This window comes from Ptychodera flava, chromosome 1, assembly GCF_041260155.1.
Source record: "Ptychodera flava strain L36383 chromosome 1, AS_Pfla_20210202, whole genome shotgun sequence".
NCBI lineage: Eukaryota > Metazoa > Hemichordata > Enteropneusta > Ptychoderidae > Ptychodera > Ptychodera flava.
The window spans coordinates 11449666-11467295 of record NC_091928.1 but is presented as its reverse complement, the minus strand read 5'-3'; the positions used below and the strand labels follow the sequence as shown (position 1 = coordinate 11467295).

Genomic DNA, 17630 nt, shown 5'->3' with positions numbered 1-17630 from the left:
GACTCTCAAATTTCTACAATTATATTCTTATCTACCAATTATGGAGGCTTATTTTAAAGATCTTGGAGAAAGCAAATTTTTCACCGTCTTAGTTTTTTCGAAAATCCCAAATTTAACTTTTTCCCAGCTTGAATTTCAAATATCGCAAAATCTTAAGTAATTTGTTTCTCTTGTTCTAAACTTTGCACTTTGACCCCTGATTTCTATTCTTAATTTGGTAAGAGAAAGTTTGACTTCACTGAGGAAAGTTTGAGCAAAAGTTTAAGCTGAGTCTTTCATTTTCGATGCGCAATCTACCTTAAGGGCAAATGAGGTCGATATATAAAGTTAATGAGAAGGGGGTGTTTTAGTGGAAATTTTAAGTCTAATAGCTCATAAGAGTAACTAGCTTGTTGTATGAAACGTTCTTCACATTTTGAAAAAAATGGTAGTATGGATGTCCTTCGAGGAACAGCAAAGCCAAATATTTGGTTCGTCAGACAACTATACGCTGGAAATAGTGAGAAATTGTTATTGTTTACGATTGACAGCAAAGTGAATTGATGTTGTCGACGATTGAAATTTGGCCCGTCCTGGAAATGCAGGTTTTTGTCAACTCTTGCAAATATAGTACTGTCTTGACAAGACAGATACAGGGTATTTAAAATGTCGGAGCGAGTACAATGGGAAATTTTAGTAGAAAGCACGAATTAAACGAAAGAAACCGATGCAGAAATAGCGATTATTCGGGCTGAGTGTTTCTACGGCGGAACTGATCGGGAGGCCGGTCTACAGTAGAATACGGCTAGTGCACTGTTTGTTCACAACGTGTCCAAGTGCTCCTTGTATGTATGTAAGAGGATGACAACTATACGGCTGCTGCGAAGCACAAATGTGTGTTCCGATACCGTCTATGCTGTAGAATCAGGTTTTAAATAAACTTTATTTGTTCTACATTTTAAAGAGCTCTCTCTCTCTCTCTCTCTCTCTCTCTCTCTCTCTCTCTCCTCTCTCTCTCTCTCTCTCTCACACACACACACACCCGGTGAAATTACAAGGTCAGAGGTATTCACTTTGCTTATATTGTTTTAATTCTAGCGACATGTGGTGATTTGTACACTTTGCTTAAAGCTTTAGAAAATTGATATGGAAAAATATGCGGCGATATGGTTAAAGTATCACAGCAATAAAAAACTGATGATGAAACTCTTGTAGTACTGAAAGGGACGAGTTGACTTCGAGTTGATCAAGGCAGAAGTACAAGGATATTATTCCATTGTTTGTTTTTATTCTATGTTGTTGAAATTGGAACTTTTGGACGGTCTGTTCAGGCATTCTCGAATAGTTTATAACGTACGTATGGAGAAATTATAGTTACAAAATACAGATCCTATCTGACCGCGAACTTTCTATCTGTGTAAGCATCTGGATATAGCCAAACTCTGCTTGCTCGTCTTTCAAAGCGTGCTTCGATAAAGTTACCAATAGGCCTGTTTGTATCCTTATAAGTACACGTGGATTTCTACTCGAGTGCATTCTGAATATTAAATTTATAGGGTCCGAAAACACCACCCGCTTAGTCAATAAATGATCTTAATTCAATAAACTCCGGAAAACTATATGACTTGTCATATTTCAAGCTACTCTCTAACTTCAACGAAAACACATGAATATTTGGCAGTATTATTGCTGGTTAAATATACATAAAATATAAAGATGGTCTGAAAAGATTGAAAAGTCTTTAAAATTGTCAAAACTACTTGTGTCCAGTTGATCCGCACTTCCTCATGAAAACTGTAGGTCGCGTAACATTTAATGAAACCTTTATGCAGAAGTAAAAAGTCATGCACGTGAAGGTTTCCTCTCAACAAAGTCGATTGCCTCTTTGAGATTATGCCCCTTTCAACAGAAGTTCAGTAAAATATTTTACATATGGGGCTTCACCTACGAAATAAAGGCCACTCGTACGTGCTTTGGAACAATTTCTGGCAGAATAATTTTAGAATGATAACATATGAAATACGATGTATAAAATAACTACAATGTTGCCTGCGATAGAACTTCAATCGTAAATCTTTGACGCTGCAACTGTAAGGGAAAAAAAGAGAAATTGATGAAGAAAATTATAAAAAATAACAGCTCTATAATTCTTCAGGATGACAAGTTCTTGTTTCGGTAATCGAGAACTTCCTGTATTCTGAGCAAACGATACGTAATAACAAACGGTTTGACGTGGAAATAGGTGAAAGAACCCTTTGTATAATTGTGCTCACTTGAAACACATCTACATAGGCAAACTGACCGTGACTGACTGACAGACAGAGAGACAGATGGACAGATATACAGCCGGACGGAGCTGCACGTGGCATGGAAAAAGGTTATATCGGGACCCGGAAATTTTTGACAGAAAAGAGACGAGTTCCCCTTTTTTCTACAGATTTGCAATGCAAATGTGCAGAACATACAAATGAATATCAGAAAGATAAACCATGTAACATTTTTAGATGATTTGTTCAGTTGTGTATACAAGTTCAAATGAAGAGCGGCGAGGACAGCAAAACGTGAACGTTCAAGTCATAGGCCTACACAGCGAAGATCTACCCTATCCCTACCTCTTGTTTCAATCGGATTAATAAACCACTGGATTTCTAATCTACATAAATGGGCCATCGATAAAAGTACGTAAGGATGGAACTCCAAAAATTCCCCATCATTAGTTTCCTACTTTGAAAACTATCAATAAAATTATTTATAAAAATTTTCTCGCCATACGTCAACGTGCGTATCGGTTCCGTAGTGTAGATATGGTCCAGGTTTCATTGACACTCAGTCCGTAATGCCGAGTTCGTCTTGAGCAATTTCAAATGAAAACTTTTGCTGACTTCATTTGTCCATTAAATATACTCTATACATTATACCCTCCATTAGTTTACTACCCCACACAAGTATACAAACCAGTAAATTCATGAAATATGTTTAAAAGTATCCATGCCGTGCAAGGCTCTTTGCAAAGGTTATTTAAGGTTGCTTATTGATGTTCAAGTGGCGAGACAAAGCAAACTTTGAAAACAGTGTGTCTCACCTTTCTGCCAGTGTTGCCAATAGTTGTAAATGACGTCATAGTCGTCAGAGAAAATATCACGAAAGCCCACTTCCGACGCCATGTTCGTTTTCAGGTTGTCTTCTGAGAGGTCACCGACAGAGTGCAAAGTTGAAAGGGCAAATTTTTCACCGGCATACTGACACCACCTGAGGAAATCCTTAGCGGTCCACTGGTTAACATCTGTATACAGGAAAAAGAAATCGTGAACATTAGCACGCAGTGATATAGTTGCATTGTGTTACACATTTCAAAATTATAAAGGGTCGAATGCGCCTACGGGACAGACGCTCATCAAGTTTTTCTTAAAGTTTTCTGGTCTATCGCTTCTTAAAGTTTTCTGGTCTATCGCTTGCGCAAGCTAATTTTAAAGCTCTTGGAATAAAGAACTTTGACTGTCTTAGGTGTTTGAAAATCCTAAATGGTATTCATAAGTTGTCCCCATAGAGTTAAAGCCTAGAGGCCATTTTGGAATTTCAAATATCGGTAAATGTTAACAAGTGTGTTTCTCTGGTTCCTGACTTTCCAAGATGACCTTTAACCTTTACACTCTGTAACAATGACAGTGTTGGGGATAGTTTGGAGTTCATAGCACATGAACCAAAACTTTGCATTTGTTGCATATTCCTTGTCTTTCATTTAGGGTAGTAGGCCTATGCGCCTCAAAAGTGAAAGACGTCAACTTTTGCTCAAACTTTCGCCAAGGAATCTTTCAGCCATTCTCTTTCAAAATCAAGAATAAAAATCGCGAGGGTCATCGTGCGAATTTTTGTCGAGAGAAATAAATAACCCAAGATTTACCATTATTTGAAATTCAGAATGGCCAACATCCCTGTGTTAATGCTATGGGGGAAAAATAAAATTTTAGATTCTAAAAACTTGAATCTAAGACAGTTGGTAGACACGGAAAAAGGTTTGAGAGTTCGAATATCTGTCCTAGAGGTGCATTCTACCTAACGTGCTCGAACGTGATTTGCATGCGTCGATAATCACTATTTCTTCGCCATACAGATTCAACTCTAAACACCCATAAACCATATGTTTCTTTGCCTGCAATTGTTCGAAACTAATTTCAAAAATGCATTACTTTTTACGAAATTCTGTTCTCAGACCAGAGGTTGATTTGATGATCAGTTGGAGATGTCGTTCTGCCACAGGCATTAATATCCTCTGCATGAATAGGAGTAACATTGCTTTAATTTTTCAAATAGCAAGCCGAACAGACATACGGGCAGACTGAGAGAGACAGAGAGACACGCAGTGAGAATTGAAATCTGCCTTGTTAGATTTTCACTATAACCGCCGTGCTTGAAAAAAGACTTAAAATGGCTTTCGGTCCTGTACCTTCTGGTAGTCCGTACTTGTCACACGCTTCGCGGATATCTGACCAGATGGCCGTGTCCTTATATTGCTCTATAGCTTCGTTCAGCACATGCGTGTCGTCCATCATGCTGTGAATGCTCACAAGAAACTGGGAATAAAGAAGAAAATCATGACGTCAGCAGAGTTACCTTATTCAATGTTCAAGTTCACTTACATGACTAGAGAGTGACCACTCTAGAATGTATGTCTACTAGTATTAAGGAAACAGAAAGGCATGGGTGAACGACGCCATTTTGTGAGAATTTCTGCAAATTTCCATGAGTTCGACTGTCGCAAACAGCATCATATTCCAACCATTATTAGGCGGTAACTTTATTTAGAATTTGCAATGACTGGTCACTGATTTATTGTCTTCTTTGCCGCACCAGGCAGCGCTGGAATGTGCAAATTTAGGATTCAATCATATCAAACACAACGAGGCCTAAATGATGCATTCTGCCTGACCAGGTCTCCCTCATAAGCCCTAAAATTAAAAACCAGTGCTACTTAGACCGGCACCCAATAAAAGGGAACTAAGAGTAATTTCGTATTTATTTTTCTATTTCAAACATGCTCTTGCTGACACGGGATTCCCCACTGCACGCCGCGCATGCGCTTCTTTCTCTCTCCACAGCCTGATTAGTTTCGCAAATGTTGCAGTGAGGAGTTAAAAACGAAACAAAAAGATCGCTCATAGGTGCGATTTGAATTTCACTGTCGACGTGGGATGGGTTCATTTTATGCATTAACAATCAGAATGAGAGTGAATTACGGATGATAGTAAATGTATTTCAATTTTCTGGAATTACGTCGCGCCCTCCGTTGAATTGTGTCGCCTTTGGGCTATCGTTATCAGTTGCAGGGAATTCCAACTTCTATATATATCTTAAAAAATACGCGCCGACAAAGAATAAAGAGGAAGCATACTCTGGGGTCACCGATCGACCTCCCTCACCCTTCGCTATTTAGTGTTCAATCATTGTTTACTATGGCACGATCGGCCCTGTGTAGATTTGATTTTATCGAAGGGTTTTAAAGCGGGATTGCATGTCTTTAACCTTGCAACATTCATCAATGTGCGCTTTTTGTCACGTCGTCAGAGTAGCTTTCAAAGGGGCTACTTTGATTCTTGCGCGTGAATGCTAATATTGTCTTTCTCCGTTCCATTCCGTCGCCTTGACCTTGATGTCAAACATGGGGGGTTGGGGGTTGGGTGGGTGGTAGTCTATTATATGATCACAATAGGATAATGTAACGCCAAGATGCCCAATTTTTAAACCGGAATACATTCAGGGAACCAGAAAAAGTAACGTGAAGGGTATACCTACAGTGGACCTGGCTGCATAAAATATTCGTCCCCGTGCAGCCTGGGTACATGTAGCTGCCAGAATTGTTCGCTTTTGATGTAATACAGTAAAACTAAAGGGTTCAAATTTTGGCAATAATGTTGCGAGATAAGGAAAAACAGACCTTTGTATGCTGAAAACGTACATAATTCTAGTTTTACCTTCTTGAATCATGGTTTGCCGCGAACCCCCCCCCCCTAATAAAAAAACACGACGCGTAAGTTTAATCCCCTTTTCGAATACTTGTTTAAACAATAGCAAGAAGTGAACAGTTCTTAGAATTGAAAACGATGTAGAGACAATTGCAGTCGGATCTGTTAGCGCCAGTTTTTTGTTTGTGAGCTTTTTTCGAATTTAGAAAACCCGAAAAGATAATGCAATACGTCGAAATGAAAGACAAATTGTACAGCTACATGTTATTTGTTTGTTGAGGCAATCTGTCTGTCTCGTCATTGGTTTGTCTATCTTTACGAGTATCGGTTTCTTAGTGTCTCCTGGTACCCCACTGTCCCCCCCCTCCCTGTAAGCGATGGTTCCTGTTCAAGACGGGGGAAGACAGTTTTAAGTTTGGGAATCCTGCCATATTGCTTTGAAGCTTGATGAACTCGATGTAAGAGGAAAAACCACGTTATGTAAAGTCTGCCATACCGGTGGCATTTTATAAGCGTATTATCCTCCACAATATGGATGCCGACTCCTTTCTGATCCCTGTCCTAATATCCAAGAACACAGACACTCTGTTTAAATTTTACCTGGTTGAAGATTTACTTTTTACGAACTATAACACTGCTTTATCGACTTATTTCGGAAGAAAAGAATTTCTCCCTGTCTATTAAACTTAAAACTATTCACAGTGCTGTGGTCTTTCTCAAGTTATACAACGCTGAACGACCACAGTTAAATGCCCATGCATAAGGCCAGTAGCAGTTTCCCTTCCGAAAAGCGGCCATTAAAAGTATCAGAAGCTATGTGAATCACTACTTACATACTGAATGTCGTGGTCGCTTCTGTCTATCGCACCCTCTTCAGTTGCAACCATGAACCAGTATTTGTCTTGCTCGACTCAAGCTCTCAATCTGATTGCAGCTTGTGAGGCAATGTTGATGTATACATTGGGTAGAAATACCGATACAACCGCTGCGGCTACATATATGCGAGTAGAGTCGGCTGTGAGGGGAAGCCCCGTTTAGGTCCAGGACATCGCTGGCACAGATGCTCAGGCCGTGTGTCGTTGTTATGCATTGGCCAGGTATTTGCATAATTATCATGAATGATTTTTGACGGGAAGATTTACTTCACCGAAACTAGAGATTTGCTGCCCATGTCCCTGCTGGGGGAAAAACTTGACCATTACCTCCACAGATTTTATTGAAATAGGTAAAAAATTGGGCTAATTTCTTTTAAATTAGATAACGTTACATAAGTAAAATTCTCTTAGAAGACAGTGACGATTGACTGGAAACTACGTTCATGGCCAAAATGTTCCAGTATTCTGCACGCAATTACGAACCATGCGACTCCAAACCGAACCAGAAAATAGTCTGTTTTGGTTTGGAAAGCATGCCTGTACATATTAGATATAAGTATAGACTCGCTCACACCGTAAATAGCAGTTGCCAATGACCTTAAGAAAAAAATGTTTAGAAAGCAATAGAAACAGTGTCAATTTGTCGCCGCACGCATTAACTGGTCTTTAAAGCTTGCGCGTGCACATACGCTGAAATGTCGGCCATCAACGAGATTTTATGATCAGGAAATAGTGCAATTTTTTCTCTCTTTCACTTTACCGGCACTGCAAAGATGATACAATGAAATCGAAGACCTTGAACATGCATACATGACGATGCTTAGAAATCACAGTATAGTACTCAGAGAACTATGGGAAAACTGTGTTGCTAAGGAGACTACAGAGTAAGCTATTGCTTTAAATTGACCTTTGTGCTCATCGAACAAAGTTCAAGAGTCGAGGACAGAAAGAAAACATTTTGACCCTTGTCCAGGTCACTTCCGTTTTTCTTCTCAAAGGTTGTAACAAAGATGCGATGATCGCCATAAAAATAGAAAATCATTCAGAGCGTCTCATCTTTCGTTGTCGTAATAAAGAGCAGCACATTAGCTAGGTTAGGTAGATACCCTTTACTGTGACTTCCCCCTTCAGTGGGAGCGATGAATTCAGATTATTTGAATCATGTCCCGAGCCTACGGCTACAGTAGCTTGCTCATATCGTGACTTGAAAACGACTCTTGATACATAGTTTTTAACAGACTTACTGTATGACCTCGAAAAAAGTGCTCGAAAACGAAACTTTCAGTGTCTTTTACATGATATTCAGGACACAGTCTGAGGTGATCTTTTAGCCCCACAGATGCTATTAGCCAGGTTATGCGGCAAATTCATAATATGTGCAAAATCCAACGCGTTCTATTGTTGTTATCAAGCATTTTAACTGGAAAGGATTTGATGTATCGCGACAGTCAATATGTAATATTATGCCATGATGATATTTTCGAGTTAATGAACTCATAGTTTGTTTATTGTAGAGTGTGGGTTTACTATAGAAAATTGTCTCTTCAACGAGATTATTTTACTACTTGATGCACGCATAAATTCGTTCAAGGCCCAACTGCATTAAGATTTAGGCTTTTTACAGACTGTTGAATTGAATACTGGCACATCAAATCTCGAACAAAATCCTAGGCTGCATGATGTTTTTATATATAAACACAATGTGTGATTTATTTAGCTTGCCAACAAATGGTAACAAGAACTCGCAATTTACGCGTAAAATTACAACTGTTTATACTGTCATAATTTGAAGGAATCAGGCTTTCTCCTATTTCCTCCGATTAATTTAAATCATTTCAAGGGGCCGCAAAAATATTCAACAGTAAGAATCTGATTTTTAGTAAAGTGACCTAATTAAAGAAATAAGAATCGGACAAGACAAGGCTGAAGTCGCTGCGGTACATCACAAACGCCATCTATCAAACTTGAAGTACAAAATCGCACTTTTAAAAAATGAAACACAAACACGAGCACCTATGATGTCATGCCTGTGACGTCACCACACAGTGGAGGGACTGTGCTAACACACATCCATCGAATGCACGACTAGGCATCAGGCACAATGAATCATCGTTTATAGACAACCGTAGAAACACGAACCAGTGCCGATGCGACATATATGACGAGTCCGTTGTTAGAGGCCTAGCTTATGATAGGAAAACAAGAAAATTTTGATATCAATTTTGCGGAAAATTTCCAAAGATCAAACAGTTCATAATGTCACCAGACGATAGACATAGATAGCAGTAATGGTAGTACTCTCGAAACTGAGAGACTCAAAGGTTTTGCTCAACTTCCCTCTGATCAGGGAAACTGTAATAACTACTCTCTTTCACAATCAAGTATAAATGCAAGGGTAACCGTGCAAAGTTTTGATTCAGAGAGAAGGTTATTTAGAATTTACTGATAAGATGAAATTGGCCATGTACCTAAGTTGTGTTACTCCCATGGGGAAAATGATTTTAAGAGTTTCGTAAAAAAGTAGTCGACGAAAATTTCAAGTTAATTTTCTCCACCGTGACAGGCTTCAGAATGAGTCGAGGCTATGCCGTCCTGTGCCATACCAAACAAAAGGATGTAAAATCCCCGCTGGTGTGCAGCATGCTCGGAAGGTTATATCTGATTGGTCGATTGTCACTATTCACGGTAGCTTAGGGAGTCCATTTGTATTATGCAATTATAACGGCAAGATTCAGCCAACCAATTGGATAACAGTTCACATGATGCTGCACATTAACCTTAAATTCCCCTTATATAAATAATTGCCCCGACGCGACTTTCACGAAAGCCTATGATAAGGGACATATTAAATATGGGTTTCACTACAATCCACCTTCAAATCGAAACAAATGACAACATATTGACAGTTGGAAAACTGAAGGAGGGGTTGAGATCATGGAATGTCTTGTACGAGTTTGGAAATGTCTGTTTCATTCCGTGTCGGAATCGAGTGCGGGACAGAAATGTGGCACTGTGGTGCGTGTGTTTTGCGTCTGTTTGTCATTGTCATGTCTGCCAGGGATTTATCGCACATTTTCAGATCTCAATCTGAGTTAGACTTAGTAACTGCGATATCGTATGGTGCTACATCATAGTTTAGAAAAAATAAAAAGAATCGTTATGCTAAGTTTTGTAAGTTTTGTAAGTTTGTGTTACTCCAACTTATAATCTGTCTTGTCATCGTTTACGTGTATTATAAAGTGCTTAAAGATTCCATAGAGTATGAAGCTGTTGTAAAATTGTCAGAATGACGAATCGTTGACAACTGATTTACTTATTGAGCATACGTTATAGAAGACAGTTTCCAAATGTGAGGATACGGCAACAAAAACGCAATTATCTTATTTTAACTTAATCCTTTCTTTTGTTAAGCAGAGAAAATTTTCCAAATTTTCCAGTAATAAGTTAAAAATATCAGACATCGTGAAACTTTTGTACGGAATGCATCGTCCGAGGAATAAAAATTTACAAAGCAAAACGAAACAAAACGACGCTGACAACTGAAAGCTGCTTAACAAGTAAAAAGGCTTGGCCTAATTTAATCACTTTTAGCCAGGTCGACTGGGATTCCCACTGAAACCCGGTACTCTGACTTTCGTGCTTGTGGATTAATTAAATAGTGTCTTATTCTTTGATTTTACCTGTTGTTTGTTTCAGTACACTGTCTCATGACACAACATGCTGTATCATAAAACAACACAGCGTACAAACTACCGACGCAGCACTACCGGCACTGCACAGAGTGAGACCTATTTACGCTATAGAATCTAGATCAGTTATTATTAACCCGCCTTCTGTGTCCAGTCAATGTAAAGGGTCATTCACGCTCTGCTCCCAACTACAGGCTACCTAACAACAACGAAAAGAGGAAGTTCAACAAAGGTCAACTCGACAAAGCAGGTGGTATGCGTTTGGCTGGGACTCAATTATAAACACAGTACACTCTCAGCTGCCTATTTTTGAATCAGACGTAACGCGACTGCATTTGATACAACACAGTAACGAATCAACACCAAGGGCGAATATCGATTCCGAAGCCCTTTGGTTGCACATTATCGGATTTGTACATTGTTTGTAACTGGTACCTCTAACGTGCAAGCTGTGATATATTGCCCCGAAATCATTGTGCCTGGGAAAGCCGAAGTACGCCGAGTGTTGACTGTTCGGACCCGTGTCGTGTACATGTGGAGCGGACTACATTGATCTGACGAGCTTCAGACTGGTTTCCGAGCTGGTGGCAAAGCAGGGCCTGTAAAGGACGTCGTGCACAATTTACTGGCAGGTAAGTCTACCACGTATTTACCAGTTTCTGACGTCACGATATTGGTGATTCATGGATCACAGCAATAAATGCTAACACTTCTCTATTTGATCGGCGCGGTTATTTTTAATTTACCTTCTGGAACGGTGAATATTATGCAAATCTGGTCGTATCAGGTACGGCACATTTTCCTGAGAGAGAGAATATCAAGTAAAATTTTGGTGCACCTAGAAAACTTGTATTCTTTTCTTGTTCGCTGTAATTGAACTGCTCTGTATCGTTAATACTCAGTATTAGCCAGTTGTAGAGTCTGAGAGCACGTGACAAGTCGATAACCCGCACTATGTTTCAAGCGAACAATCGATCATGTTTTTTTTTTGTCTGCATGGATTAAAAGAATCAATTAGACTCGTATAAAACTGCCTGTCCGTGCGTTTGCTATCATGAAATTACCAAATCTTGGACATATAGTTTCAAGTGTTTTGCAAACAGCGGAACGAGACTATCCACAAAGGAAACCATGACATGTCGGACATACATGCCGCAGTAGACGCCACCATTTGACGGAGAGACAAACCCTTCAGTTGTTTATTTTTCGTGTTTACTTCCTCCCTTCACAAATTGTGTCGTATATCTGCGCACTTCATATTCCCAGGAGCGAAATCTATTGAGTCAAAGCCTAAATGACAGGGAGAAAATACATCACTGTGTGATATACACGTGTTAGAGAACAGACGGTTTTTATCAAACTCAAAATTCGAACCCCCTAAAAGTTCCCGGAATAAAACAAGAGGGACTTTTCAATATTATTCCAATAATATTATGTCTGCCTTGCAGTGCTGTGTAATAACTAGACTCATAATTCTTTACGGGACTTTTCGACAAACAAGAATAGGAGTAAATTTTCCCATAATGATCAAAATATAACGATGTTCGGAAAACCATTAGAACGCAAAAAGCCCTGTACAGGTTTATCGATCGCAAGGTGATAAAACGGATGTACTAAAGGCTGGAAAAATAATGATTTCATATTTACTGAGATCGCGGAACGTCACAGATAGAGATATTTTGATTATTGCAAGATATCGGTCATTGAATTGGAGGGTGTTACAATTTTCTGTGCTTTCACGAACTTTAGATATGCCCACAAAATTCAAGAACAGATCCTTGGATTCATGGCTATCGGTTAAAGTTCATCAATTTTCGTCAAACGAAATTGTGGGATATGTTTCAGGAGTTTCATGGAACTCCGAGCTCGGAATAATTTCTCCTTGCTTGTTCAAACGACTTAAAGAAATTTACAATATCTAGTGAGATTTAAATTTACAGCCAGTTTGACACAACATTTTTGTTTCCGAAGAAATCAACATGGCAAGATGAAGTCAATATCCGAGGTATGGGATATTCTTTGAAGTTTGAAATACGAAAACTTGTGATATTTTGAAAATATCCTTGACGCCATAACGACCAACAGATTTATCATTTGCAAGACTCCAGATCATTCTTTTCGAAGAAATCAACGACATATCAAATGGAAATCAAACTTCATTATTTTAAACCAAAATGAGAGATTGGATACATGGATAAACTGAACTTAAACAACTGTCAGATTGTCAGATCACTGTCGCTTTCTAGTCCAAAACCGCAACAACGACAAAATTGGCTTAAACCACTCAGTATGCCTGAGAGTCTACAGAATAGTATATGAAGGATATGATAAATCCCTTTTGGGTAATTTTTTACCAACAGAAGATTACGTCATAGAAAGGCTGCAAAGAAAGTTGGTTATTTGCAAACATGATTTGCATTTAATATTACAATAATTGATTGAGGGCTTCATGAAATACCATCATGTCGTTTACTTGTTTCGCTTTACGCGTCGTGTCACACAGAGTGAACTATTGAGTCTGTTAAAGCACTGTTACGAATCAGCGCCGTTGTTACTCCGAAAATATCAAGACAAAAGAAAATAGTCAAACCGAGTTTTTGCACACACGATTACTATAACAAGAATACGCATTTGAGCCAATAGACAGTTACGAAAACCGTTTTACTAATTAACATCGTGTTAAAACGGATGCAGTGGCAGAGCTGTGTGATCACTTTAGCTCTAAAAAATTGCGTTCACGTTCAAGTTGAATGTCATGTTGATTAGTTTGAGCATTTTATGATTTAACTGAGTGTAATTGACTGTAGTATGTATGTATGTATGTATGTATGTATGTATGTATGTATGTATGTATGTATGTATGTATGTATGTCTGTCTGTCTGTATGTATGTATATGCATGCCTGCCTGCCTGTCTGTCTGTCTGTCTGTCTGTCTGTCTGTCTGTCTGTATGTATGTATGTATATGTATGTATGTATGTGTGTGTGCGCGCGTGAGTGCGTGCATCTATCTATCTATCTATCTATCTATCTATCTATCTATCTATCTATCTATCTATCTATATATCACTATATCTATCTACGTGTATTCAAGTACGTATGCACGTAATTATATATCTATCTACTTGTAATGTTGTATGTATGTACAGTTCATATGGATGATCAAATATAGTTTTCCATGAAGCAATTTATTCTGAGTGTAATAGTACACGTAAACAAGACTTACAACTAACGTCAAACACGTTTTTCAGACATGTAGTTCCCTTCCGGGATTACCATAATCGTAGCCATACCGATGTTTTAGCCAGCCTACACGACGTATGAAGTGGGCGTACCGTTGACGCTGAGCTTTGTTAAAAAAGGGAAGTAGAAACGGCATGGAAGTAAAATGAATAAACCAACAAAAGAGAAAAGTTGTTGACACTGATCGTATGCTCCACCCAAACCAATATCATGGTGACTTTATTACGTTAATCATCACTTGTAACCTCTAAAGATTGACGAAGTTGTGCTCTCACATATTATGTGTTATGTCGCCCGTGAAAACGGTGAATTTTATTGAGTCACGGACTATGCTAACTTGTTATTATAAATTTGTACAAATGTGAGAAGTCGGCATCAGTTCAAGCTTTAACATTGGTGTTTCTTGTCCTGGATATCGGAGAGCGACAGCAAATAAGGTAACACAGGATGATCACTTCTATCAGCTACCATCATTGACTTTCTCTGGTTCTCATTCTACGCTATTAATACTTCTGAAAATAATTTCCGAACCCGAGGTCTAGATTTTATACAAAACATCTACTGTGCACTTTTCTGAATATATTTCATCAGAGCATCAAATGAACCTTGTGAGTTTTAGCAAACTATCGCAACTGTTCGTCATCGTACTAGAAATATTTTTGATTCTTCTTACTTCTCATGACGATATTGATGATTTTGTTGTTGATGTTGTTGTTGTTGTTGTTGTTGTTGTTGTTTTGGTCTTTACTCACTTTTGAGGAAAATTTGAAAATTGCTACAAACTCTTCATTTCGTAAGTTTGAACCGTTTGTAGGAAGACAAGATATTGTTCTACCGTTACTGATGGATTCATAAGATTGTTATTAATTTTGGTGGCGGCGAGACATTGTCGACTTGTCGTTTTCAAATGAATTCGGGCGCCTTATAATTACATTTAGGGCGAGTTTTACATGACGCTCAAACGAGTTTTTGTTTAAAGCGGTATTCTCGTACAACCATGTATTTACGCATGCAAAAAATAGATATATTGCATTGTTCTCATTCCAAATGAAATGGCTGGACGTATGCCAAAAGATAAGGCTCCCAGTGACTTCTCGTATTTGGCGCGAAAAAAATATTAATAGAAACATTTTCGTAATGAGAATGAAAATAGGAAGTATTCGAAGGCTGAGGTAATTAATTTCTTTCCTTTACGTCCATTTTTGAAAATTTTCAAAAAAATGACGAATTTACCGTATATCGTACAAATTTTGTTGAGCATATCAAAACAAATGCATGCTTGCAGAATGTCACAGTAATGTGTAAATAATAAAGGATTTCTGATTTGGTTCTTGATTGGATACGTATTTTACATGGAAACAATCAAGTAAAATTAAAACTTGCGTGTGCAAAAACAAAAATATTATTGTGTATTTTTTGAACTGCTCACATTTCAACATTTTGAGTGGACTCAATAGTAAAAAAATAATCATTTACTGGAACCTTCGTTATCGACTGGTCAGTATAGTTAGAATATACAGAGTGGAAAAAAGAAACACAACCATTAAACATAGGAGGAAAATTCTCCTGGACGTGCGGTGACATTGATTTAAAACTGTACTTGTCTACCGATATTTGTATGAAATCAATGACATACTCGTATTTGTCTCTGATTAAAAAATAATAAGGTCTCTTCTTCCCTTGTTTAGTTTGCACAATATACTACAAAGTGTGAGCTCAGTGTATCATTTCCCTTGAAATTTTGTCGTCCAATAGAAGTGTAGTCGATGGGAAGAGGAATCGAAACGTTTCTCTCTCTTTATTAATACACATGACGTCTAAATGTTACATCACTGTATGTGCGGCTTATTTTAACATTTAAGCTGCCGTAATGCCACACAGGTTCAAATTGGAATTTGTCGTTAAGTCCCGCCGAATTTGTCAATAAGATTTCATCCCATTGGTTGCAGCACTTGAATCTCGTACACCAAACCATAGAATCAGCGCATTTCTGTATCTGCCCATCTCAGTGCGTCGAATCCGCCTCATTGTCTTGCTTAGACATTCAATCTTATTTCTGTCACTATGCCCCTCCCTGTATCTGTCTAATAGACACTGCCAAAGCAAACATCAAGCTCCCAGGCATAAATACATAAGACTATAAACCATTTTCTTGTTTTATTCCCTTGCAGACCACTCGGATTGCGTCAAGATGGACAAAGCTGAGATTGAATGTCACGACAATGTTGTAGTCAAATGCGTGTCATCGCAGACTGAATTCAAAGATAGTGTATACCTGAAAGCGATAGTGATACCAACGAAAAGATCGGCTTTCCCTTTAGGTAGGTTCTTGATTTGGCAATTTTTAAATGTCTCAACGAGTATCTTTCTTCTTATATCACGATGTATCATTTAGGTGGGTAATTAAGCCATACTCGAAGACATGGGCTCTGAGACCAAATCAAAGAAATAATACTGGCTTTTTAATTTTTCAACAATTCCAGATCCTCGAAAGTGGACGAGAGATCACGTGGTATCCTGGTTGCTCTGGGCACAGGAACAATACAAGCTAGGGAGTGTGGATCGAGCGCAATTCCGCATGAATGGGATTGGACTGTTGTTTTTGAACCGAGATGGCTTCCTCCGAAGGGTGCCCTCTGGTGGCGAGAAGCTGTTCGATGACTTGAGACGGAGATTTGCCCATTGTATATTGCAAGACCAAATGTTTCGACAAACAGTGCTCGAAGGAATTCAGTGATAAGGGCGGAAATTTTTCCTTTGCCATAGAATTCAATTGTGGCGACGACAATTTGTTGCAATCAACTTTGATACGTGCCCCGATAGCGGTATATGTGTTTTGTTGAAAATGTGCGCACACTTTTATTTAACAAGAACATTAATTCCTGTAAGATATTCTTGCTCATTGAACTTTCAATGGTGAATTCAAAATTTGTCTATGTTTCTATTCATCCCACCATTCAGCATTCTTATACAGCCACGTAGGTCCTGCATATGGAGAGGAGATAATGATGAACAAAATGATATCGTCAAATATGCACAATTCTGGGCTTATTTCAGATGTTCGTAATCTATTACAACAATTGTTGTGCTAATTTGGAGGATTATGGGCTCAGTGCATTTTGCCACTGTGTTGAGTTATTGAAATAGATGCCGAAATATTCATAATAATGTAAATTATATACACTCCCACATATACCCCTCGACGTGAATTCTTAATTACACACTATGGAATCTTTTTCTCCAATACCGAAAGTGTTCATCTGATTTCAAATACTTTAATACGTATTTGGAAACATTTTGAATCTGCTGAGGTAACAGAAAACAACACGAAATCGGGATGCGCTCTGTTTTTCATGAAAAGAATAATTTTATTGTTTTATTTTTTGAAATTGAAAGAAATAACTTGTTGGCCTTCAAACCTGGGCTTTATTCCTGTAAAATATCAAAAGAGACAGAAACATTTTTAAATAAAATTCTTTATTAAATAACCCGTATTCAAAGTGATTGTGTTTGACGTCACACGCTAAGAAGGCATGCAGCACTAGAGTCACGTGACGATGACTCATACAGTCAGTAAAATGGTTTATTCGGTTTAGTTCCCCTTTTTGAACAGCGAACAACGCATTGTTTTATCAAAATAAACTCGTAAAGAGGGCCTTATGAATGACACAGTCATGTAGGGAAGGCAGCGACAAACACAATGCACTCTTTGTGCACTCCTTGAGATTTGTTGGGATTCGGCCGAGCGGTTTTGTCTGTGGCTTCTTCGCTAGGTGACTGGGTACCGTACGTTGTGAGTTTGAACCCGATTGAAACCATCGTATTGTCACCGGCATCGAGGGCACGGGTCCTCACTGCCTGGCCTCGGCTCCCTTCTCATCGACA

At 38.5% G+C, this 17630-nt stretch overlaps 1 protein-coding gene and 1 long non-coding RNA gene across 3 annotated transcripts; one reads left to right on the top strand and one right to left on the bottom strand.

Moving 5' to 3' along the window:
- Positions 1-1047: 1047 nt before the first annotated feature.
- Positions 1048-7030, bottom strand: LOC139130141 (uncharacterized). The gene is made up of 4 exons (XM_070695868.1): positions 6773-7030; positions 4424-4550; positions 3062-3262; positions 1048-2067 (listed from the first exon to the last, which is right to left on the bottom strand). Exons 1-4 carry the CDS (start codon positions 6824-6826, stop codon positions 2042-2044), a joined length of 408 nt encoding a protein of 135 aa, XP_070551969.1. The 5' UTR covers positions 6827-7030; the 3' UTR covers positions 1048-2041.
- A 3511-nt stretch (positions 7031-10541) lies between these two features.
- Positions 10542-17233, top strand: LOC139130132 (uncharacterized). 2 transcript variants are annotated; one of them, XR_011551799.1, is made up of 3 exons: positions 10542-11135; positions 15917-16066; positions 16229-17233. It is a non-coding gene; the product is annotated as an uncharacterized lncRNA (long non-coding RNA). The 2 variants fall into 2 exon arrangements; XR_011551801.1 differs by lacking the exon at positions 10542-11135 and adding an exon at positions 13980-14182.
- The last annotated feature ends 397 nt before the right edge of the window (positions 17234-17630 follow it).